The sequence below is a fragment of the Clarias gariepinus genome, chromosome 25 (genome assembly GCF_024256425.1).
Source record: "Clarias gariepinus isolate MV-2021 ecotype Netherlands chromosome 25, CGAR_prim_01v2, whole genome shotgun sequence".
Classification (NCBI taxonomy): domain Eukaryota; kingdom Metazoa; phylum Chordata; class Actinopteri; order Siluriformes; family Clariidae; genus Clarias; species Clarias gariepinus.
Window position 1 is genome coordinate 23,538,903 of NC_071124.1, and position 24,816 is coordinate 23,563,718.

At 38.2% G+C, this 24,816-nt stretch overlaps 3 protein-coding genes across 3 annotated transcripts; 2 read left to right on the top strand and 1 right to left on the bottom strand.

Moving 5' to 3' along the window:
- Nucleotides 1-4,812: 4,812 nt before the first annotated feature.
- Nucleotides 4,813-7,047, bottom strand: tyw3 (tRNA-yW synthesizing protein 3 homolog (S. cerevisiae)). The gene is made up of 6 exons (XM_053486856.1): nt 6,708-7,047; nt 6,490-6,570; nt 6,097-6,195; nt 5,911-5,982; nt 5,446-5,579; nt 4,813-5,147 (listed from the first exon to the last, which is right to left on the bottom strand). Exons 1-6 carry the CDS (start codon nt 6,879-6,881, stop codon nt 4,940-4,942), a joined length of 768 nt encoding a protein of 255 aa, XP_053342831.1. The 5' UTR covers nt 6,882-7,047; the 3' UTR covers nt 4,813-4,939.
- A 631-nt stretch (nt 7,048-7,678) lies between these two features.
- Nucleotides 7,679-13,155, top strand: cryz (crystallin, zeta (quinone reductase)). The gene is made up of 9 exons (XM_053486214.1): nt 7,679-7,771; nt 8,563-8,686; nt 8,772-8,924; nt 9,429-9,592; nt 9,681-9,732; nt 11,142-11,291; nt 11,367-11,468; nt 11,548-11,643; nt 12,316-13,155. Exons 2-9 carry the CDS (start codon nt 8,579-8,581, stop codon nt 12,475-12,477), a joined length of 987 nt encoding a protein of 328 aa, XP_053342189.1. The 5' UTR covers nt 7,679-7,771; nt 8,563-8,578; the 3' UTR covers nt 12,478-13,155.
- Nucleotides 13,156-16,943: 3,788 nt separating this feature from the next.
- fam151a (family with sequence similarity 151 member A) lies at nt 16,944-24,729 on the top strand. Its single transcript, XM_053487096.1, has 10 exons — nt 16,944-17,161; nt 17,448-17,819; nt 17,912-19,523; nt 21,322-21,471; nt 21,653-21,802; nt 21,881-22,040; nt 22,191-22,415; nt 22,700-22,836; nt 22,927-23,061; nt 23,853-24,729. The coding sequence occupies exons 3-10, from the start codon at nt 19,331-19,333 to the stop codon at nt 24,521-24,523; spliced, it is 1,821 nt and encodes a 606-aa protein (XP_053343071.1). The 5' UTR covers nt 16,944-17,161; nt 17,448-17,819; nt 17,912-19,330; the 3' UTR covers nt 24,524-24,729.
- The last annotated feature ends 87 nt before the right edge of the window (nt 24,730-24,816 follow it).

Sequence of the window (24,816 nt, forward strand, 5' to 3'; positions counted from 1 at the left end):
TTAACACGCTTTGAGAAATTGTTTATTTAACTTATTCTCAAATTCCCCCTTTAAAACCCTTAAAGCCTTGGAGATTTGTTCTGAGTGAAAGTGCATTAACCCCCTCTACTGGTGAATTACTGAACACATTACAACTCAAACGTCAACTCGTATGAGTTTTACTTCATTTATGTTGCACCTTTAATATTAGACATCGTCACAAAGCGGCTGGATGTAGATTTAGATAACTAATGAGCAAACAAGGGTGAGACTTAAAGGTTTAATGTATTATTATATCTTTACCAAGTTAACACAGATCTCATAGCTCCCTTAAAGTGTGTGTCTTCATTCTCCAGCTAAATATCCCTCAGATGTTGCACTTTTTCATTTCTGAAACTCCTCATTTGAACATGCTGTTTCAGTGTCTATGTAAATGAGCTACTACTGAGCCACGCCCCTCCGGAGAACAGCAGAGCTGAGCATCAAACTGGCTGAGGGTTTCCCTTTTATGAGGTCATACTGGAGGGAAATCTAATCAGCCTGGCCAATACAAAAAAAATAGAGAAGGGACAAAAAGCAGGAAAAAAATTTTTTTTTACTAACTTACCCTTTAAACTAACTCTTTCGCATATCCACGAGAAACCGTCAACATGCACAAGTGTAGAAGGATGAGGAAAAGTGAGAGGAGCCATGGCTGGTTTTACATCTGGACGAGCACCTTCACTATTAATAGATAAACTTTCATGTGTACTAAACTGGAACTTTGTCACTGAAGTGGTAGCTTTATCTTTGCTTTATTTTTGTGTATTTAATACTCATCTTCCACTTGGGAATACAGACACACTGCAGTAGTGGAACTAAACTGGTTTTTAACCTCAACTGATTTTTTTTTTTTTTGTGGTTATTGTTCCTGCATGTGTTTTTTAACAAATAACACTGAATCTATCATTTGTTTACTTTAATCCACATTAGTGGAATTTAATATCTTAATGGTCTTTGTTCACAGTAATACTCTCTCACCTGCATCCCATGGGATCCCAGGTCCCAATGTGCCGCTTCTGTTTCAATCAGATGCCCTGTGAACCTTCCGGCCAAGGTATAAATATACAGTATGAAAGATATATATGCATATCTATCAATAGATGCCTGAAAAAGTGTATCATTTCAAAATGCAAAATTGTTAAGATATTGCAACATGAATTCGACATGGTTACCTACACAGATTTTTTGCTTTTTAAGCTTTTACCAAAAAACTATTTTTACAGGTGATGAACTTCTAGAAGCTAACACCAATTTTAGTAGACCAATTTTCATTATTGATGATTATTGATATTGCATTTTAAATGATTATTGTTTGAAGCGAGACGGTATAACGCTGAAAAATGGCCATTAGGGAAGACATTAAGGAAGACATCTTTATAAAGAGCGACTTACATTTCTATCTCTTTATACATCTGAGCAATTGAGGGTTAAGTGCCTTGCTCAAGGGCCCAACCTGGTGCGTGGTGGTGAGATTTAAACGTGGGATCTTCCGATTACTAGTCCAATGCCTTTTAGATCGGTCACTTCGTTGCATAAACGTCAGAAGAAAAAAATAAAACCAGCAGCTATGCTCTGTCAATTACAGTGACACTAGCCATTTTTGAGCTCATGTATGTGAAAGAGGGCAGATAGCGCTTTCCCTTAAGTGTGTGAAGCACGTGCTCACATTTATCTGTCATGTGGTATGGACAAAATGTGTACCATGGATCCAATACAAAGCACAGGTTTAGTTTAGTACAGTTATTTTTCTTTTTGCGCTTATGTATCCTGATCTTTAGATTTTTTTATTTACGCATTCGAATCCCAGTACAGCCCAGTTGTTCCAGTTAACCCTAACCTTCATCTCTGCACCAGCTTTTAAAACATAAACATGTTTCGACTGAATTTCACACATATGGTCAAGCTAATCCTGTTTCACCACAGCACACAGACATCGCCAGCTGTGCGTGATCGAATCCACAAACCTAACCTGTGTACACTTCTGGGACACAATTCATCACTAACCTCACATGGACTTGCTAATGAGCCACATCCTCCAAATGAGCCAGCGCTGGCCTGACGCTGTAAGAGTAATGATCTCCAATCCTGAGGAAATGGGATTCCAAACCGCAGTCCAGCATCAGGAGCGAGCGCGCGGCAGAGACCGACAACGTGGCCTGCATCTTCCCTCTAAACAGTCATGTTCACTTTAGAAGAAACACCATCTTAATTTGAAACGGATACAGGCTGCAGTGTACGCATGGGAGATTAAAGCGGATTTTTAAAAAAAACGTGTGTGTGCTTAATTAAAGATCAGGCAACCCTCGTTATCAGTAACGAATGAACACTCCAGATAAAAGAAAGATGGTAATGCTGCATTTATTTAAATTAATGGTTATGAAAATAAAACACATGTAATTCAAGATGCAGCTTTTTATAGGATCGTAAAAACAGGACGTAGGAAATAAACCACTCAGTGTCACACAGTTGAAGGAAAACAATCAACAACAGTGCGGTGTGATGAAATGGAGACAAGTGTTTAATTTTTGTAATTTGCCTTTTTATTTATTAAAAAAAACAACCCATCATACTTTTTATCCATTTATGGGTACATTTAAAGTTCTCACTTACCTTATAAACCTTTTTACGTCTGACGTCACAACATCTGTCCACCATGGCCCCGCCCACTTCTGTACGGCAAAAGGAACGTTACTTACCGGATGCCAGTGCCGAACTCACAATTCAAATCGTCTCTTAACCGTCCAAGTTGTTATTCGTGGCTAACAAGCTTCTAACACAAGGTTAAAACACACCAAGTAGTGCCCTTGATCAGGAATCCTACACCCTACATAGCACAATAGCTTTTTCATTTACGCTATTTGGGATTCAACCCTGGAACAGTTAGTTAGCTATTAATGAGAAAGCTTTAAATGTCAGTATTAGTTAACATTACCTCCACATCATTTCATTAAACGTAAAGCACAGCATATTCCACATCATCTCACGTCTTTGCAGCAGAAGCACTAAATGAGCTCACGCCAATAAATGCAACCAAATCCAGGAGAAGTCACATATTCGTACAGCATCTGATGTAATCACGTTATAATAACAAATCAAATTTCAATATCTAATGCAAATTAATATCTTTATCTCCGTCATTCATTTTAACAGACTTGATTCTCTTTTGAATAAGTAACGAAGTCCACCATGACATACTGCATGTGAAAATAATCAGCAGAACAGAAGCTATCGGATGCTCGGTTACTCTTTTATCTGTGTGACAAACATCAGGTAATCTGCTACAGTAGGTATACATTAATATAGATTATAAATTAATATAATCAGGGAATCATCAGGTAATCTGCTCCCCCCACCCCCTCCCCGTTATTTCTGCTGTTAGTAGTTAACAGATTATGGGCCAAACTTCGCTGAGTGATGATGGTAATTATAAAGGTCTTGACTAAAACAACCTGCATGAGGAATTATAAAGGAGTTTTTATTTTCTGCAATGAAAAAGTACTCGAACTAGTTACTTTTATCAGAAGGTAATGCTGTAATGTAACTGATTACTTTTTAATGACAGTAATTTTGTAATGTAATTAGTTACTTTAAAATTAACATCACACAACACTGGATGTGACTGACGTCATAATAGTCACGTGTCGGCAAAAAGTCATTAGCAGCTTTAAACAGTCATTCTTTTACCTCGTTTCAGGTTTATCTCTAACACTGGAGACTCCCTCCATAATTGTTTAATAAATGTTTCCTTACAGAAAATAAATTACAATATTAAATATAAGGCTATGATTTGCCTTGAAGGTGGAACCAATGGTTTAAACCAAAACAGTTTAAGTTCATGTTTAATCTACTGGAGTTGGGAATCAATAAATAAATAAATAAATAAATAAATAAATAAAAAGGGCCAGAATGTAAATAGTGTCATGTATGGATTTGATGTATGAATTTTCTGCTCTGAGTTACAAGCAGGGAGCTGCTGTGGGAATCCTTTACTTCACCGCGTACAAGGCGAGACCGTCCTGGTCCATGGAGTGAGTGGAGGAGTAAGAACAAGAAGTCATTTTTCTTCAGCACAAATGTTTTATGAAAGGAGATGTAAACTTTAAACGGTTATAGTTACAGAGTCACCGTGACAGTGTTACCCAGAGGAACGCACAGAAAAATTATGTTTATGTTCTATATAAATCAGCGTCTTAAAATAGTTTTAAATAGTTTTTTGTTTTATTATTATTATTATTATTATTATTATTTATTAGGGCCCAAGCACTATAGGGTGCGCAGGACCCTTTTGTTTTCCTAAAGATTTTAAATTTGTTTCCTAACATTTTGGGCTTTGTGGAGGTCTTATCATGCTCAAAATTTCATGAAAAATTGACAGGTTGGAACCTGCAGCCATTAGGATGCATTTTCATTTAATGAAGACACAGCACCATGGGTCCCAAGAATGTTATGAAGCACGTCAGCTTCATAGAACGGAGCCACTTTCAATTTGGTTTTTGAAGCAGCCAGTGCCAAGAGAAATCAGAAATAAAGCCTAAGAAAAGTTTAATATCTATTTATTTCATATTTTCACTAAATGTTTTTTCTAAATGTTCTGAGCAAAAATATGATTATAGTGTTGGAAATTGGTAATATTGGTAAAATTTTGGGCTGGCTGCATTAACATTATTTCCTATAACAAAATGCATTTTCCCATACCAAGTTTCATCATAAAAACTTCCCTCCTGAATGGATTAAATCCGTATACTGAGATACCGCTGTACTAATACTGTATATAAACACTTCGGTGAGTAATACTATGAGAATAGTTTTTATTTGTACATTTTTGTACAAAACACTGACATTCACTTTTTTTTTATAAAAATAATAATCAGGCAGTTCAGGTTGAAGAGTCTCATTCCAGCCACACAGCGTGACGGCTCTAAAAGAATAAACTCAGTCCACACTCCAGCTCGTCGCTGTGCTCAGTTTCGCTCTGCTGTCTGACACTAAAGTCTGATACTGCTTCATCCCGCTCTTCTCTTCTCTTCCTCCTCCGTCTGTACACAGCTTTCTCTTCAGACTCTGCGTCCTCGATGCACCTTTTATCCACCTCGGGTTCCAAAGCAGATCTCAGACAGTCATAGAACCTGAGGCAGACAAGACCATCATCTAATCTAAATCTAATCAAACAAATATCATTTTACAAATGAAGAGTTATGTGTTTCAAGTATTTTTTTACCTTTCTTAAGCATATTTATTCACATTTGCAGTATTTTTCATTATAATGTGATGTTATGTCCATGACATCATTATATCTAACAGTAGGCTATAGTTTCTAAACAAAAGCCTGTTATACAGTGCATCAGTGTTGCAGAATTCTGATCGGAGGTGATGTCAGGAAACTGCATAGAGTGCAAAAGCAACAACAGTGTAATAGTGTAATACCTTTCGATCCTCTTTAGGTTTTCGTCCATTTTATTATTTGCGACTCCGACAAGAAAAGCAATATACTCTTCGGAGACGAGAACTTTCCCCTCGTGGCTGAGAGGAACTTCAAGACAGTGGGTGCTGCGCACAGCCTGCGTTTAATTTAGCAGATAACTGGTGAAGAAATATTTCAAAACATTTCCACTGTACCATAATTAGGCATTAATGAAATGTTTAATTCGCATCTACTGTGTAAACATAAGCAAAACTTTTAAGGTATAGAGGAGATCATCTTGAACAACTTTATTTCCTCTGTGTGTCCATTTTTCTGTCCACCTAAGCCCCGCCCCTTACAGTTTAAATGTGGAATTAAGTCACGTAAATGATATAAAGATCTGAGTGTAAACCCAAGAAACCAAAACGCCTAAATAGCTGATATAAAATAATATTAAGCATGTAGTTATAAAAGTTGAAAAGGTTCACCATAATGATTTTGCCTTTCTTTCCCACAGTCACTCCCGAGTTCCTGAACCCTGAATTTATAGCCACAGAATGCTAAGAAGAGAAAAAAAAAATACAACTTAAAAATAATTTATTGTACTTAAATGTTTTAATTATATTAATACTAGATCTTCAAGCTTGTTATTGATTTTTTTCCTATACTGTTACCAGGAGTTGTGCGTCCTCTAGCCGTTTGCATTGCACGTGAAGAACGCAGGGCTCAAACTTAAAGACGGCGTCCCCAGAAGATTTCAGCAAACCAGCCGTCTGAGGAGATGAAAAAATGCATTTTTAAGTAACGTCTTTGATCCTGCGAGTTCTCATCACACTGTGTGTGTGTGTGTGTGTGTGTGTGTGTTTTCCACAAAATTGACAGTTCAGCACCATCCTTCAACTTTTTGATAATATGTTGAGTTCCTAACCCAGTTCCAGGAACTTTAGATCTCCTTAGTAGTTCTCTTTACTTGGCGAAGCCCAATAATTTGACCCTTCTGAAATCATCACTTTTTTTTGGGCCTGACAGTAATATAATATCATAAAACTAACAAAAAAGAATCTTACCACATCATCCTTTGTACACTTGTTATGAGTGACGAAGAGCCAGGAACAGTTCTGCTTTTGCACATCAGCACAATCTGCCAGCTGTCACAACACACCACAAACACAACAACACACACTTCATCTCTTAATTGACTGACTGATTGATTCCTTAAATAACCAATTAAAGCATGTGAGAATGAATCTAGCTGTTTTTTTTGCAGTGTATCATCAGACTTTACCCCGTCAATCAGGATGATTCTTCCAGAACATGAACTTGTGGTGAAATAACTGTCGGAATTGTTTAGCAAACAGACCACAGAGCTAATGTGCTCATCTATACTGCCTTTTTTACTCAAGTCCAGCTTGTTCAGACACTGCTTCTTCCACTGTTTAAACGTGTTTTCTTCGTCCATAATGTATAGTTAGCTAAAAAGCACCGAGTAATAATAATAATTATTGTCATAAACTTTTTTATTCTATTCAGCCATTTCTATGTGATATATATAATGATTACTTCATTGTGTTTGCATGCTAGCTTTAAATGAGTTGACAGAAAAAAAACACTTCCGGTGAATCACAACTCCTGCGATCCGATTCAGAGTTAAATACAAAAATGATTCGATTCGTCACAGATTCGGTACAGGACTCGTTCCGGTTAAATGTACAAATGATTCATCGTGACTCTTACACTTTACTGAGATTAGGGTTGTTATAATGCCCTCACCTCCTTAAATGACTCAAAATAAATATTTTCTCCTATTTATAAATAGAATGTCGTCTTGTTCTTCACACAATATTTCATGTTTTGTTTAGGGTTAGGAATTGTATTAAATTAAACTCTCAGAATTGGCTCTTTGAATCAGTGGGTCGTTTCTAAGATTCGAAGCAATAATACACATTATGGCATTAGCAGTGTATTCTACACTTCAAGGATATTACTATTATCTTATTTTCAGTCCTGTCGTGTATTTTCGACGATAGAAGCGACAAAAACTATGATGTGCAGATGCGAATCGACTCTTAATGTATGAATGGATTCGTTCAAAGTGTCGAATCCGCACTCCTGTAATACGATTCAGAATCAGACTCGACTTCGACACAGCCTGGCTGACGGTCCTTATGGCCAATCAGATCGCGAGTTTGAATCTCTTAACCAATCGTAGCGCAGAAAGGCGGGAGTTTTTGTGGAAACAAGGTACGGTATGGTAGCCGAAGAGTGTCATACGGCAGATGCGGAAGTATTTGCCGAATCGCGAAAAGCATGGTTCAAAGTCTAAAATAAATTTTGTGTGTTTGCATCTTGGTGAGTTTCTCGATACAGCAAGTATTTAGTTCAGATCCAAGTTTTAAGCTTATAGTCTGATGCATTATACAGTATCTAACATGCTTGTGTAATTTTAAAGCATGTCTCTATTATTAGATCATCTGTAGGTATGAAAGCTGGTTATATAAGTGTAATAAGATCTAAGCACTCTTTTAACATACAATAACATGCAATGGGACAAAATATGATTTAGTTATATATTAATATCTTAATTGCATTGCAGTTCAATGAGATAAAGTATTGGGACCCCTACTACCACCTTTCTTACATGAACCCTCTGGTTCTGGTATGTTCTGTTATGAGGAGCATTTTAACATGAAATAAGGTAAATTATTAATAAAATGCATGGGGCATCGATGACCCGGTGGTAAGTTTCTAGCCTGCCATCCAGAAGGCCCGGGTTCGTGCTCCCACCCAATGCCCAAACCCCAAACCCCTGCCACTGGAGGCAGTGCCGATCCCAAGCCTGGATAAAATGGGAGGGTTGCGTCAGGAAGAGCACAAACCTGTGCCAAGTTGTTTGAATCATTTCAACAACCTTGGCACAGGTTTGAATTAAACCAAGTTGTTGTGCCAAAATGCATGTTTCATGCTACTTGTCTGTATTGCACACCCTCCAGAGAGCCTGTCCTGCTCTTATGGGTACTGTAATAAACACAAGTACTTGAGCATGTCACAGAAAATTCTGGATTCACATTCGAAACCGTACCTCTCAAAAAAGTTCTGTAAATATAAAAAGATAAAAGTGCTGACGTATGATCCTGTGGCAGGTCTGAAACAATCAAAATGGCAACATTAAAAGTAATGAAAGCCATACGAGTCTCCGAGTTTGGAGCTCCTTCTGTTCTGAAGTTCTGCTCCGACTTACCGGTCCCTGCTCCAGGACCCAAACAGGTAAAACTAATCGTATGGTTACATTCGGTTTTGTTGAACATGCCGCAGGCTGAGTGTATTTACAGTTTCCTCGTTTGAGTTACAGGTGCTCATTCGGGTGCACGCGTGTGGCGTGAACCCAGTGGAGACGTACATCCGTTCCGGTGCCTACGCCCGTAAACCCAGCCTCCCCTACACTCCTGGATCTGATGTAGGTGGTGTGGTGGAGGCTGTAGGAGATGGAGTTCGCTTTCTTAAGGTGACAACTCTTTTTATTTTTTTAGTAATTACATAAATGGTTTACACACATTGCATGAGAAGAAGCGTGTTATTACATGTTAGGTGTATGTGAAGTAAACCTGTGATTTTTGATACACTGGTTTCAAACCAGTGCCTAAGGCTGAATGAACACAACATCATACAGACACACTGCAACTGTTAGTGGAAAGCCTTTCGCAGAAAAGAAGAGTGGAGCTCATTATAGCAGGAAAGGGGAATCAGTATGGGGCGAGATACACAACAAGGACACAGGTGTGAGGGTGATGGTGAGGGGTGCACATACTTTTGACTATACTGTTGGCTCAGTAGAAGTTTTTTCGCATACCATGCGGAAGGCCCAGGTAACGGAAGGCAACAATTATGTGATGCGGAAAAATACACAACTCCTAGAGTCAGGGAATGCAAATGATAAGATCTCCGGGGTGTGTAGGCGGTTGTATTGAGTGTACTCTCTACCCTTATCTGAACTGGCGTCTCCTTCCAGGCAGGTGACCGCGTGTTTACCGTCAGCACCGAGACAGGAGGATACGCCGAATACGCCGTGGCTTCAGAGGAGTCTGTTCACAAACTGCCCGAGTCGTTGAGTTACAAGCAGGGAGCTGCTGTGGGAGTCCCGTACTTCACCGCGTTCAGGGCTTTGTTTCACAAGTAAGAGCGTCCTCTGGACATTTCTGTCCCCTCTGCATGCGTCTGTGTCTGTCTTCGAAAGTCAGTGTGTATGCTTTGTCTCTTAAAGGGCACATGCTAAAGCAGGAGAGACCGTCCTGGTCCATGGAGCGAGTGGAGGGGTAAGAACAAGAAGTCAGAGTTACCGCGTGGCAGTGTTACCCAGAGGAACGCACGTATCAGCGTCTGAGAATAGTTCTAGGACTAAACAAGCATTTTGTTTTAATTTTATTATAATAATTATTATTATTATTTATTAGGGCCCAAGTTCTATAGGGTGCGCAGGACCCTCTTGTTTTCCTAGAGGAAAATAGGTTGCCATCAGGATGCCTGAGAGTCGCGTGGCCCTCAGGGGCCCCAGGCATCACAAAAGATTTTGCTGCATACTGTAGCTCATACACACTTGCACGTAGGCACAGAAACTCGGTGCACATTTAGAGCTTATTGAGCCGAACAACTTTCGCACTGCATGTCCTGGGCTCAACTCAACAGGAAGTCAGCCATTTTGGGTCACAAAAACGCACCCGATGGATTTTGATATCCTCCTTCTAGGGACTTTATACGATCGTCACCAAAACAGGCCGATGTGATCTAAAGACATTAAGGATGGCGCAGGGTTGCTTGCAACTATATTTAATAATATTAATAACAAGCTAAAAGCTGTTTAGAAAGTGCTATTATTATTATTATTATTATTATTATTATACTGTATTTTAAAAAAGTGAGAAAGCAACTAATTCAACTATTATGTTTCTTATATACATTAAGGCCATTGTTTTTAAATGTAAAAATATTCTTATAAAATGTAAATAGTTATGTAATTTATCACATACAGCATATTAGGATTCATATAAATAAATAAATAAACACAATATTAATGTTAATAAATGTACAGTATATGTATTAACAAAATACAAATGAAATTATGCTTAAATATAAATTAACAAAAAATATTTAAATGTAATGTATAAATAAATATTTTATTTATAATTAATTATTAGAATTCTTATTATAATAATTATTAGACATTGAATATGGTCAGTCATATATCCAAGACATAAATTTTATATATATATATATATATATATATATATATATATATATATATATATATAAATTTATAAACTTATATAATATAATATAATAGAATATATATAGAAAAAAAATATATATATATATAAAGATTCTGCATTTTTAGAACAATTTTATATATTAAATTGATGTCAAAATGCGGAATTTTTATATATATAAGTTTACAAAATTTGAAAATTTAGTATTTTGACAACAATTTCTCAACACTTTTGCAGAATTAAATAAAATAAGATTAGATTAGACTAGACTAAAATAAAAATAAAAGCGAACCATCAGTGTGTGGCTGAACATTAGTTGAGGTGTGTTACACTCTTATACGCTCACACCAGTGTTGGTGTTTGTCTGTCCTCTAATGAGTGTGTAATGTGTGTGTGTGTAGGTTGCTTGCATTCTTTTGATCTTTTTTGGTGTTAGCAAGTTTGTGTGTTTGTGATGTGAGGTCGGAGTCGCAGCGTGTCAGCTGGCCCGAGCATTCGGGCTGAAGGTTCTGGGTACGGCTGGCACCCCAGAGGGCATGAAGCTGGCGCTCAGTAACGGAGCCCACATGGCCTTTAACCACAGAGAACAGGACTACATGGAGAAAGTCCAGGTTTGTTCCACTTCTGCTGTAACTGTGATGTGTGTAGCAGAGGGATTAGAACACACCAGCACCTGTGCGTTTTAGGAAGTGACCGAAGGCCGCGGCGTCGACGTGATCGTGGAGATGCTGTCGAACGTGAACCTGAGCAGCGACCTGAAGCTGCTGGCGCACGACGGCAGAGTGACGGTAAAGAACTCGGATTTCCCTTTATACATTCGTGTTCTGCACTTCCTTTCTAACTTCCTGCTGTTATTCTGATGATCAGGTTGTAGGATGCAGAGGTTCCATCGAGATTAACCCCAGAGACATGATGTTGAAGGAGTCGGTTATCGTCGGTGTGTCTTTGTTCTCTGCCACAAAGGTAAAGTGGAGCTGTTTGTCCGTCTCACTTAAAAAGCTTAAGGTCTACTTCATCAAGAAGACGACTGAAAGCCTTAGCTACATGTACAGTAATCTAATCATGCGCGGTTTTACCTTAGCTTAGCCTGTGACCAGTTATTAAAGTGGTATTGCAGGACTTTACAATCGAACCACATGCAGTATTGGCCTTGAGGAGTTTTGGTTTCCTCCTTCACTAAGACTTACAGATACAAAGCCCATAGTTTTTAGGACTAACAGATAAAGAAGGCACACCTCCTTCCCTGAGACTGTCAATGCAGAAGACACGCCTTCTTTCCTGAGACTGACAGACATAGAAGCCACACCTCCTTTTCTCAACCTGACAGATACAGAATCCACACCTCCTTTCCTAAAACTGACGGATAACGAAGCCACACCTTCTTTACTGTGACTGACAGATACCGAAGCCACGCCTCCTTCCCTAAAACTGAGATACTGAAGCCACGCCTTCTTTCCTAAAACAGACAGATACAGAAGCCACGCCTCCTTCATATAAATTTATTTTTAAATATTTTACAGTTATTAATATTTGGGTAATTTGGAAATTTTCAACTTGCTGACACTTGCTATATCATTTTACCATTTCTTCCTTGTGCGTGTGTGTGTGTGTGTGTGTGTGTGTGTGTGTGTGAAGAAGGAGGTGGCGGAAGCATCCGCGGCGCTGTTCGCAGGAATGGAGGCCGGGTGGCTCAGACCCGTGATCGGTCCGGAGTACTCACTCGACAAAGTTGCTCAAGCCCATGAGGACATCATTCACAGCCCTGGGGCTTCTGGGAAAATGATCCTGATTATATGAAACATAATAATAAAACCCTGTCGCTTGTCTGTGTTTTTGTTTTTCGGTCAAGCGGATTCGCTATTTGGTTAATTATAGCTAGCTGAGGTCATTAATTGCGGCTAATAGGGAGCGTATGTTCCTGTAACTCACTAGCCAGCGTTACACCATATTTAAGCTTCATTGATGTTTTTATGAATTTGAGAAATCATTTTAGCATATAATTTTTAAAAAAGTTAATTTTTTCTAGAATGAAGAAATGTTCATTTATCCTCATAAAATGATTATATGATTGATTTAATATAATATTTTATTATATTACATTTATTTAATAGATTTAATAGTCTAAATGAAAAGTACTTATCTGCAATTTAAGCTAACGAAGCATTTCAGAAGTGCATATGTTCTTCTAAAAATGTTGAAGAACATTAAAAATAAAAGTAAAAAAAACTTTTATTTCATTTCATTTACATTTGCTTTTACAAAAATTCTAACTATCCATAAATATGTTTCAAAATGTTTTTTGTTGATAAAAACTCCTAAATAATTTCTACACAATGTTGTCAAAAATACAACCATACAGTAAATTCACTTATATGTTCAGAAGAATCATCCTTCCACAAACGTGTGTTATAAATTCTGCACTAGAAATAAAATGAGTTGTCACTGCTCTTTATTATCAATAAAGAGTTGACTGTATGGATGTCGAGGTTTTCTTTATTTTTTGAAGCTGAAGGTAACGTGATCTGGCGTCCCGGCTCTCAGCTGTAAGATCATGTGGCATCACTCGGGTAAAGAGCAGTAACAGTACACTGCCAGGCCGCCATCCAGGCTGAGAGCTGAGTGTTACCCGTTACACCTGCACACCTTCAGTTTCACTGGAACGGACGGATGATCCACTAAAGTGGAAACTGTGTGGATTTGTGATGTGTTTAAAGGTAAGCAGACTGGAACATCTATCAGTTAATTGATGATAAGGAGATTATGATTTGCATGAGGAAGTAGAATTGAACAGTACGGCAATTCTACAGTATATACAGTTTACTTAAAAACTATGCTAAAGGTTGGAGAAGAAAATGATTGAAATGATATTACTTAACAGAAAAGGAAAAAGTTCTACTTTTGTGCTAGAAATTACATGTGGTGTTCGAGTCAAACTGGGACTTTTGATGAAATTTTGGCTGAGTGAAGGTGTAAAAGTGATAGACATTTACAGAAGACTTCAAGCGCAGTGCGGTGATGAGACGACTTTTAGCCGCAGTAGAAACATTTGAACATTTTAAAGAAGTGCGTCTGTGAATGGCGATCCCGCCTGAGGTGACTCAGAGCCCACAACAGTCGTTCCTGTCAACGTTCAGTCAGTGGAACGCCTGGTCCTTGAAAAACTTGTTGCCAACCTGCAATAGAACGAGACGCGTCTATGTGTGTGAACTGTACACACGATCATTCATCAACACCACTTGCACGTTACAGGAATTCGCCTGGGAGGTATTGCTCCGAAGCATTTCCACATGTTTGGAAACAACTTTAAAGGTTCCTGGGAGAAGCAGGCAGTCTGATCATGTCCCCTTTAATACCTTGACGGTGTCCAAGCTAGTGAAACACTGGAATAAGTGCATTAGTGTATCAGGAGATTATAGAGAGAGATAAAGGGAGTTTATACTCTCAGCACAATCAAAAGATCTGCACTGACTTGAACGCCTCTTGTATTTAAAAAAAAAAACAGTGTCTATTAAAAAACCAGGCAAATAAATAAACAAAATGCAAATAAAGAAAATACACTAATAATAATCAAGTTGTACATACAGAACAAAATATAAACAAGTTAGTTTCTATAAAGAAACCAGATCCCATTCTTCTTCCATTCAAGCCACAAGTATTAGTCAGCGGACTGCCCATGACCTCGAACCACACCCTTGGATTTGTTACCGAGGAGAACAGATGGAGCATCATGCATGTTTTATCACATCGTAACAGGAGCACAGAGACGGGAGGAAGACGCTGCAAACACACAACACTGGTTACGAAGCTAAATAAATGTGTTCAGTTTTCTGGTTGATTTTTATCAGAAGTCCCACAATGAGTCATGAGAGGAACATCATGTGACCAATTCACTGAAAAGCCATGAGAAGTGAGTATGATTGACGCACTGTACTGTAGGCACTCCTGACATCTGAACATAATTTAAACGCGTGTAAAAGATTGTCTATGTTAAACTGTAATAAGTCCATGCCAACGGATGATAATGTTGACGCTCCTCAGGTGTCCTCCTGCTGCTGATGGTGTCAGTAGCACAAGTTCAGCTTATGTTGTTCTGCCCAGATTCCTGCGCTGTGTGCTCCACCGATGCCATCATCTGCAGCAAACTCTCCATGATCATGGGTGATGAAGCTTCTGTACCTCATTATATATATTATTATTTATTTATTTATTTAGAAAGAAAATAATTGCTATGTGACTATATTTGACATTGATGCTTCCTTAAGTTTGGACACACACATTGATTAGATTTTTTTTAATTTAATTAATCTTTTGCTAGATGATTCAGTGAATTTGATTCAATCGATCCGTTTTTGATTCAGAATCAATTCCTGCCTGTTGAACTCTTGATAAGTTAAAGTGTCTAAAATGGAATTTTAAAAATGTTATCACTTCTTAATCTACTTCTCAATTTATGGATTGTTGGTGAAACTACTCTACTGCCACCTACTGGACTGGAGTTTGCCGCGTTATATTATTCACAAAAAAAAGATTATCGCTTTGTTCAAGACGTGACATTTTTTTAAAATCATTCTAATGTATGTTGGATTCTTTTAGTAGTTTTCAATACTTTAAAACCTGAAAGTATAAAATACAGCTGCTTTGAGACAAATCAGTAAACAGTAAACTTTAGAATTGTAAAAAATCGAAAATCGCAACGCCTGAAAATGAAATCGAGAGTCTACGTTTGATTTACAAGTCACTTAGTTGTGTGGTTATAGATCAGATTCGTATCAGATATTAGAGAACATGAGTTCATCCCAGGTAAAAAATTACAAAGAAATGGTTCTAATGGGAAAGTACTGGTACTGCGTCAAGGTTGTAATTAAATAAAGGTAAAATTATTAGAATTAGAAATTAGAAATAGCAACGATAAATTTGATTAATTGGAAAAATAGTAAAATGTTAATTAACTGGAACCCACAATTTCAGACAAACCTAAAATTTGGTTCTGTTTGTTTACAAAGTCGACATCAGTGTTTATTAGCAATGAAAAAACTAAACTGGCTAGGAGGAGCTAGCTACCAAACATAAAAATCTCACCTCAATACGTTTCTTTACATTTAATTGTACATTTTTCTTCAGTTTTTTTTTCACACAATCATTCTGTTATAATGAATGAATCATTGTTAAATCCAAACACAGGGACCTCTAGATACGATATTATCATGATACCTAGGTGCCATTTTGATTTGTATTGCAATTCTGTAAATACCACGATTTTATAAATATCTCGATTCGATATTAAATTGTTTTTTTCTGAATTTGTTACAATTCTAAACAAGTATTGTTCAGTACCCATTAAATCATAATGTTTTTTTTTTTTAAGATTGGTGAAGTAAATAAACTAAATAAATAATATCTTATGGCATTTAGGTAGGGCAGTGACTATACTCAATAGATTGGTGAGGAAATGAATGATTGATCTGATATTTGCGGAACTAAAATAAAACAAATTATAAAGAAATTGAGGTTGATGTTTCAGGGAACTGGTGGATTCTTGTTAAAGACAGATATGAATCAGTTGAGGTTATGAATGTCAAGATAAACAGATCTGATCTGAGGCAAAAACTAACATATTTTTAGTTAATCATTTTCTGTCATGGACCTCTTGTGTTTTCTCCAGAGGCTCCAGACTCAACCAAAGCCCTGATGCTGACTGATGGACTCATAGACACCGTAGATCACATTGTGTTCTCTGATTTATCCAACATGAGTGTTTTGGTGCTCAGCAACAACATCATCTCTACTATCACAGAGAATGCTTTTCGGAACCTGACTGTTCTTAGAACGCTATCTCTGGACCATAACCTTATCTCAAGCCCCTCACTGGATAAAATGACATTCTCCTGGCTTCATAAACTAGAGACCCTTCATCTGGGCCATAATGCTTTAAAGGAGATTAATGGATCCTGGTTTCTGAATACCAATTCTCTGAAAACTCTGCTGCTGGAAGGGAACCTTCTCACCAGCCTCAACTCGAGTACTTTCGCTTCTTCTGATCTGAGAAACTTGGAGACTTTGGATTTGTCAGACAACCTCATCACCTACGTGGGCAGAGACAGTTTCCGCAACCTGCCACGTCTCAGTAGTCTGGATCTCTCTCGAAACAGGCTGCAGAATGCGCCTGATGCTTTCTCCTATCTCTCACGGCTCTCGATGCTAAACCTGGACTTTAACCGCTGGAACTGTAACTGTGACCTGGGAGAGCTAGCGCATTTCCTCAACGGCTACGTTCTGTCTCCAGGAAAAGTGCTGTACAATGGGAATAGGATGGCGTGCACCAGTTCAGACAACCCCAGAGTTCTGACAGTGCTGGAGCTAAACGCGGTTAACTGTATGCCAGCTACAAGAAACATTACAGCAGACGTTAGTGCTAAGAGTTCCATCACATCTCAGCGCTACATCAGAGATGTTGTTATCGCTGTTGTCTGTTCTTGCCTGGGTGAGTGTAAAATGTAATGTAGTAGACACAAATTAGAAACTGGACTTCACAACCGTCTGGTCTGAAAGCACTGGATTGGTAACTTCTAATACATTATAATGACAAAAACCCTTCAGTATTAATCAGTACAACAATCTCATCTCAGGTCTATCAGACATCCATTGTAGAACCATTGATAGTTTTAACCTTCTGAATTCAAACCAAATGTTTTTTTTTGTTTTTTTTTTCAAAATGAAGAAATACAGTATAGACATGAACTTCTTTGAACTTCTCCATTGTGTTTCAGGTGGTGTTGCAATTACACTTGCAATACTTGCTGTTCTATACAGGAAGTTGGGTAAAAGGTTAAAACCGATGCAGGAGGTAAAAGGAGCTGAGGAACAGTCCAGTCAAACATGGGATTTCTCTGATGACAAGGAAGGTCTCTCGAGGTCTTACGCTCTCCATAACAGCAACTACCGTAATCGTCCACCCTGGGACAAAAAGGGGACTTCATCTGAGAGCAGACCAGACACAATAGCAAATGATTTCATATGCCAAAATTGCAGCTCGAGCTTCAGGAGAAAGACTTTCCATAACAGAACGAATCACCAGCCTATTATGGATGAAAAATGGTCAACCTATTTAAACAGTGACCCTTCAATCTTTAAAGATGAAGGTATGAAAATATGTTTTGTTTATTATTGGGGGGGGGGGGGTATTTTACTTGCTTGAGATCATTTTAAACATTTTACCATATTCTTGTTACAGTTACAGATGGAAGACATGATATCCAAGGTCTCAGTGGGTCAAGACAAGACATGTCCACCATGAGAACGCAACAAGTAGCTCTCAGAAGACACATATCAATTGCCCAAAAACAAACATTTACCCCAGAAGATCAACTAAACCCCACAGGTGCAGCTCAGGAGCATCATTCATTCCTAAAGCATCAACATAGAGAATATGGTCTACCATATTCTCGGCACTATCATCAAATTTATGCGCAAGACATTCAGGACAGTATATCTAGAAATCAAGAAGAGAGTATACTTCCAAGAAGCTCTAAAGTCATTGTGTACAGAGATATTTTAAATTACAACCAGTCCAACATGGATCAGCAGGGTGGAAATCAAGCCAGAGTGCAGAGGAGCGTAACATTTGATCTGTCCATGGAGCGTGCTCTGTTTGTATCTAGTAAAGAAGGTCCATACAAAATCAGCAAGACAAAATGGTCTAAAACATTAGAACGGAGCAGCAAACCAGGTCAGGGTAAGGTGTCTGCCAAAGGAGACAAGAAAAGGCATTTGAAAATCCATGAACAGGGATCTCCACGAAAAAGCAAACTAAAGGTCAAGTTGAATCTGAACCCCCTTAGAAAAAGTCAGGTTCAACCCAAATCCGGTTCTAATCAGGAGGACAAGGATGTGAAGAAAACATCCAAAAAGATAAAAAAAGACAAGTCTCAAAAGAGTAAGGTGAAAAAAAACAATGAACAACAAGAGAGTAAGGAAAAATCCAAAAAAGGCAAGATCACAGAGAAGTTGCAAGTTGATAAAAGTTCAACCAATCCAGGTGAAGCTCAAAGTTTTGGAAACAATCCCAAGGAATCAGAGTCATTAATAGAGCCTTCAAATCTATTAGCTGAAAACATAGAGCCACTTGGTACAGCAAAAACTACAGACCCTCAAGTCCCAACCTTGGACTTGACCCTGGCCCTGATGACCCCAGAAGATTCCAGGGATCTGCAGAAACCACCACAAGATGGAGAAGATCCTCCAAATGATCCCTTGACCACAGTGTCAACAACTGTCTCTGTTGTCCAGGAGTACCTGTCATCAGGTGATGGCTCACCGAAAAGAAAGATTCGACTGATCGTACCTGAGAAACCCTCCAGCAGACCTCAGACTGCGCTGGAGAAGAAAATCAGATAGATGTCCTAAATGTCCTGTAAGATCTCTCCAGAGTGCCATGGTGTTCATGACCGAATTGTATTCCAGATTAGTTTCTGTTCAGTTCGAGGGCCAAGAGACTTTTTTTTATTTTAGATAACAGCTGCACAAAGTGCTGTTTCTCCAGGATAATTTTTTTTCTTTGCGATCTATTGATAAGATAGCTAGACCTTGAACACCTTTGCTGCTACAAGTCATGCAACAGATCTGAGATTCATTCACAGAAAACTAAGCAAGAATGGATGAACTAAAGAAGAAAAGTAATGAAAGACAACAGGATGTGAAAGAAGATGAAGAAAAGGAGCCAAAGACTATACTGGGGTTTTTTACCAGACAGCAGTTCACTATGTTGTGTGTGGCTCTTGGGCTGCTTGTGCTGCTGCTCATCTTAACGGTCACCTCCGTGGTTCTTACCATGAAGTCAGGTTCAGGTAAACTTCTCATTACTTTCGTTATGTTCGGTTCATTACAACTCTGGTATGTAGACAAGCTTATGTAAATTTAAAATGTTCCGAATTCTGCATGTTAGATTGTTCAGAATTTTGGTTGACTATAACATATGTTTTCCACAACATGTTTCCTACTGTTGCTGGACTACATTTCCATAGTGGACGACTTGTTTACTTGTGAAAATTATCAAGAATAAATTCAGTTAAAATTACCGTAACATAGGCTTTTTTCAAACTTAGTTAATTTAGTAATGTATTCTTTGGTTCGTCTACCTGAAATCGAATGCCTTATGCACCATATCATCTTTTAGTATCAATGTTGTTATGTATGTTTATCATGTCTGTATTATTGTGAACAAAACCATCCGCTATTTTCAAATAGTAAATAAATAAATAAGATTACAGAAGAATATTTGCATGCCTGTAAAGAAAGCAACATACAGTTATTACATGACAGATGGAAACACAAAATCGAACAGGAACTGTTAACTGTTTCTCCTCCCACTACCTCAACTCATTGCCAAGAAGTATTGAAATGTTGTCGCGTGGTCATATTGTTGCTCTTGTTTGCACATTTGCACAGACACTTTATGTTGTCTCTTTTGTATATAAAAACTTGGATAGTTTTTCTGTTAACTTAAAATGTCAATCTGTCTTGTCTCAGCTAGCCAGCTAATTAGGTTTCTAAGTTAGCTAGTTAGTTTATTGTTCATTTATGTTGTTATTTTATGTTGTATGTAGCACCTTGGTCCTGGAGGAACATTGTTTCATTACACCGTGTACTAAGTTGTATATGGTTGAAGTGACAATAAAAAGCTTACTTGACTTAATTACTATTGCTCCTAAGCAAAGTTACCAGAAGAATTTGTATTCTCCAGCACGCTCAGTAAAACCTAAAAGCTCTTTTTTTTTTTCAAAAAAATGCCATAAGCAAAGACGCCTTTGAAAAGATTTTTCCTTACATAAAAAACACTTTTATAAAGAGCAATAAAAAGTAAGAAACACAGTCAACATTTGGTTAGAAAGCTTATTGTTTAAAAATAACCAGTGGTGTTAGATACAGATTTGTGCCTAATTTTATAAGTAAAACAGCTGTTAGGTTTTACTGAGTGTGCTGGAGAACATGCCAGGGTTTTTCTGGTAACTTTGTCGCACTTGTTCCTTTCTATTTTCATGCAAAACCCAGGAGCCGACGTTCAATTTTGTTTTTGTTGGATATTATATTGAATGGTTTTGCAGATAATAATGCAGGCATGATAAACGAATATAACAAAATTATTAAATGAACATGATATTATGAATAAGACTTTTGTACAGTACCTTAAGTCTACATCCAGATTGCTGTTAAGCTGCTTTTTGACTGAAACATGGAAATCTACTTCCATGTTTAAGTTGTCATTTGTTTAGCTATAAGTTACAGTACTTACGTTATATTATATCTACCACCAAACTATCATTTTATAGTAGCTAACTAAACTACAGTACAAGCTAAAAAGATGTCATACAAAGAATATATTTTTGCTTTTAGCTTAAGAAAACAGACTTATTAAAGGTTTTTACAGTTATTACATTTTTTATTATTGAAAATAATATTGAATTGGTTATTCGACTTGGGAAAAGGAGGTGTAGCTGCTTTTCAAAATTTTCTGCTGTTATCATTTTTAAATTGAAAAAAAAAAAGACCTACTGCCAGTCACTGATGTGATATCATGCCAAATGCATACAATAAGATATTAGTGTAGCTCTACAGATATTATTGCATTAAACTTTCTTCTTTTAGAAACATCAGAGGCCTTGGTCTCATCCCCTACAGATGGAGACATGCTGGAATTTCTTCTTCAAAATGGGGAGATCCAAGAGAAAGACGGACTCTATGCCACATGGTATCACTCTGCCAATAGCAAAGCCGAAACTAAAAAAGCCCTGGAAAGTAAATATGAAAACTTTGCCAAACTATTTTTTCTCTTTGCCGCCATGGTAACACTGTTATACAGTATAGCTAGCAAAGAGTCTACAGTAGATTGATGGTTATTCTGTATAAGATCTCAAGAACTGTGACAACCTAATTTTTTATTGCATGATACAGAAACAATAACCCACCCATTCCTCAGGTGACATTATGATTCTGGAGGCTGATGTCAATGTAGAAGGGCATAATACTGTCAACGAAACCAACATTCCAATCATGGCCCATCCGCCAGATGTCTACAGTGATAACACTTTGGAAGAGTGGCTTGATGTGGTTATCAAATCTAAGAAAGGTAAAGAATAACAATTAGCAAATAAAGCATTTTGCATCTCACTTATTTCCTGAAAATTGTTATTTTGTCTATGAATAGGAATAAAACTGGATTTTAAAAGTCTTCAAGCAGTGGAGCCTTCACTCGATCTTCTCAAGCTCAAGAATCAAACGGGAATCAACCGTCCCGTATGGTTGAACGCCGATATCCTTCCTGGCCCGAACGTTCCTGGTTTCTGGCCCGTGGTCAACAGCACTCAGTGAGAACATGACATTCAATTGTAAAAATTGCAGTGTGGCAACCTTACTACTTACTCCAAACTTGTAGTGTCTGGTGATACACCATAAACTTTCTACAGCTTGTGGAATATCTCTGTTTTAACATCTCGCCTTATCTTTGCGATTATCAGATTCTTTAAGCTTATCCAGACGAAGTTTCCAGATGTAACCATCTCACCAGGATGGAAGGTTCTTTATCTGTCACCCTTTCCCAATGTGACATACACCAAGTCCATGGTGATGGAGATGTACGACACCGTCAAACACCTCCCACAAAAAATCACGTTTCCTGTTCTGGCGGTTATGGCGAAGAATGGATGGCCTCACCTGAGCTGGCTTCTCAGCCAGTCCTCCAGGTATTTCACCCAAATACCCTGGGCTGCAGAACAAAAACTCCACCGAACAAATAAATCTGGATCCTCTTATTTGATCAGAGCCAAGCCAGAAATCCAGAAAGTCTAGACAACACAGTGTTTTTAAAGTTTTGTTCAGTATTGTGTGGGTTGGAGATCAGACCCAGCTCCACCCCTGGACTTCTGGCTCAACATCACTTCTTGTAGAATCTGTATCAGGAGCTCATCAGCAGCTCATTTTATCCAATGCTTCTTGTAGTACATGTTCATGCTTCCTTTATATCCAGGTTCAGTTTGACCTTGTGGCAAGGACAGGAGAACCCCACAGTCAATGACATGCTCTTCATTAGAGACAACAGCAACCCTCAGCGCATCTACTACGACATCTACGAGCCAGTGCTTTCCCAGTTTAAAGAAGCAGCAAGTGGGTCTCATTGAGGTTTATCCACCACCTTCGAACCTTTATATACTGTATATCAATATTTTGTATTTATTTATCTTTGTGTATTTGTAGAGCAGAAAGATAGACCAAGAAGGTTCTACACGGGTGGGAACATAGTGGACTATTTTAGACCTGAAAACAATGATGGACTTAACATCCTGTGGGAGGAGGTGTATGACCGAGCTTCTCTTCTATCTACTCTCAAAGGTACAGCTAATCAGAAATTGAAAAGCTAAATATTTGAGAATAACATGGATCTGCGACTATGTCTAATGACTTGTCTCAATGCATTGGTTCCAACCTTATCGTTTCTATAGTAACAGCACATTCACAGAGACTTCTACCATAGACACTCTCAACATACAGTATAACGTATAAACAGTAAACACGTTCATAATATTAACAAAATGTTTAAAAAACAGATAGACAAAAAAAAACATGGTAAAATGAGATGAGATGATAATCTACAGTATATAGCCAAAAGTATGCGCACCCCTGACCGTCACACCCATATATGGTCCATCCTCAAAGTATTCAACAAAGCTGAAAGCACACACAAACTGCAGAATGGCTTAGCATAGCATTACATTTTCAGCATGTTTCAGCATGACAATCCATCTGTGAGATCCACAAAGCGAGCTCCAGATTGGACTGGAAGAGCTCAAGTATCCTGAACTGAACCATGACTGAACTCAACCCCACTGAACCATCACCATTGGGATGAACCAGAACTGGAGAGTCCTCGACATTCCGACACCTGAGCTCAGTAATGCTCTCGTAGCTCTTCTAAATAAACACAAATCCACACAGCTATGCTCCAACATCTAGTGGAAAGATTTCCCAGAAGACTAGAGCTTATTATAACTGCGGACGGGGAATACTTTAGGAGCGCCAAGTTCAACAGATCGCATGGCTGTGATGGTTAGGTGTCCACAAACTTTTGGCTAGGGTTAATGTGAGTAACATAACAATACTTCCATGTTTTATTGTGTTTTTAGACAGCCCCGGTGGGATGCTCGTGATTCCAGTAACATCTGCGACAGATGATGTGAGGACTCCAGTGATTGAAGGTTCAGTGCCAGAGCTGCCTCTTCAGGATTGTCTAGATCTAATTCTTGCTTCAAAGAATCCATGGGGCATCTACCTCAGGGTGAAGTCCAAAACACAGCTAGCTACTTCGCTACATCTGCTTCAAAAGGCATACGCTAGAGACCTACTCTATCATCCAATCTGGATCAACATGGACATCACCCATAAAGCCTTCAACGTTGAAGGCCACATCACAGGTCTGGAGTTTGTTAGAACCATTAACCAGATTTTCCCTTACGTCACCATAGCTCCCAGCTGGCCTCAGGAGGTTCTGGATAAGGGTTACACACCTCGGCTGGTTGAGAACATGATGGAACCCTTCCAAGAGGTTTGGCAGGACGTCTCATTGCAGCTGTTGGCTGTCTATCTGGAGAGATCGCAGGCTGGAATTAAGATTCTTCAACAAAGCCAGGCACGGTTTTCTCTCACGGTGGAGCACAGGACAAGGAACGGAGGACTTGGGATGGAGAGTTTCATGTTTGTTCGTAGTGGGACCAGACAGCGGACCTTTTACAATGTTCCGAATACATTGAAAGGCTTTATCTCCAAGATTCCCAGGAAAATAAATACCACCATGTAAAATAGAGATGGTTCAGGAAATAACGACAGACAGATATTTTTTTCTTTATCTTCTGTTATCAGGATACGTTCAGATGTTATTTCACTTATACATACCACAACTACACATAAGAACTTAACAGCTTAGTATATTACAGTATATACACAATTAAAGGTCCCATATTCAGCCAAAACAAAAATGGAAAAAAATAAATATTTTTTTCCCCAACATTTTTTACTTGTGTACACACACACACACACACACACACACACACACATATTGAAGACGCATCTGAACATCTAAATCTGAAAAAA

Coding starts and splice junctions, on each gene's coding strand:
- tyw3 (XM_053486856.1), bottom strand. CDS start 6,881: ATGGACGAAGAAAACACGTTTAAACAGTGGAAGAAGCAGTGTCTGAAC. Junction 6,571..6,707: donor GAATCATCCTGATTGACGGG/GTAAAGTCTGAT, acceptor GTGTTGTGACAG/CTGGCAGATTGTGCTGATGT. Junction 6,196..6,489: donor AGTGTACAAAGGATGATGTG/GTAAGATTCTTT, acceptor TCATCTCCTCAG/ACGGCTGGTTTGCTGAAATC.
- cryz (XM_053486214.1), top strand. CDS start 8,579: ATGGCAACATTAAAAGTAATGAAAGCCATACGAGTCTCCGAGTTTGGA. Junction 8,687..8,771: donor CTGCTCCAGGACCCAAACAG/GTAAAACTAATC, acceptor TTTGAGTTACAG/GTGCTCATTCGGGTGCACGC. Junction 9,593..9,680: donor TTCAGGGCTTTGTTTCACAA/GTAAGAGCGTCC, acceptor TGTCTCTTAAAG/GGCACATGCTAAAGCAGGAG.
- fam151a (XM_053487096.1), top strand. CDS start 19,331: ATGGATGAACTAAAGAAGAAAAGTAATGAAAGACAACAGGATGTGAAA. Junction 22,041..22,190: donor CCCGTGGTCAACAGCACTCA/GTGAGAACATGA, acceptor TGCGATTATCAG/ATTCTTTAAGCTTATCCAGA. Junction 22,837..22,926: donor CCAGTTTAAAGAAGCAGCAA/GTGGGTCTCATT, acceptor GTGTATTTGTAG/AGCAGAAAGATAGACCAAGA.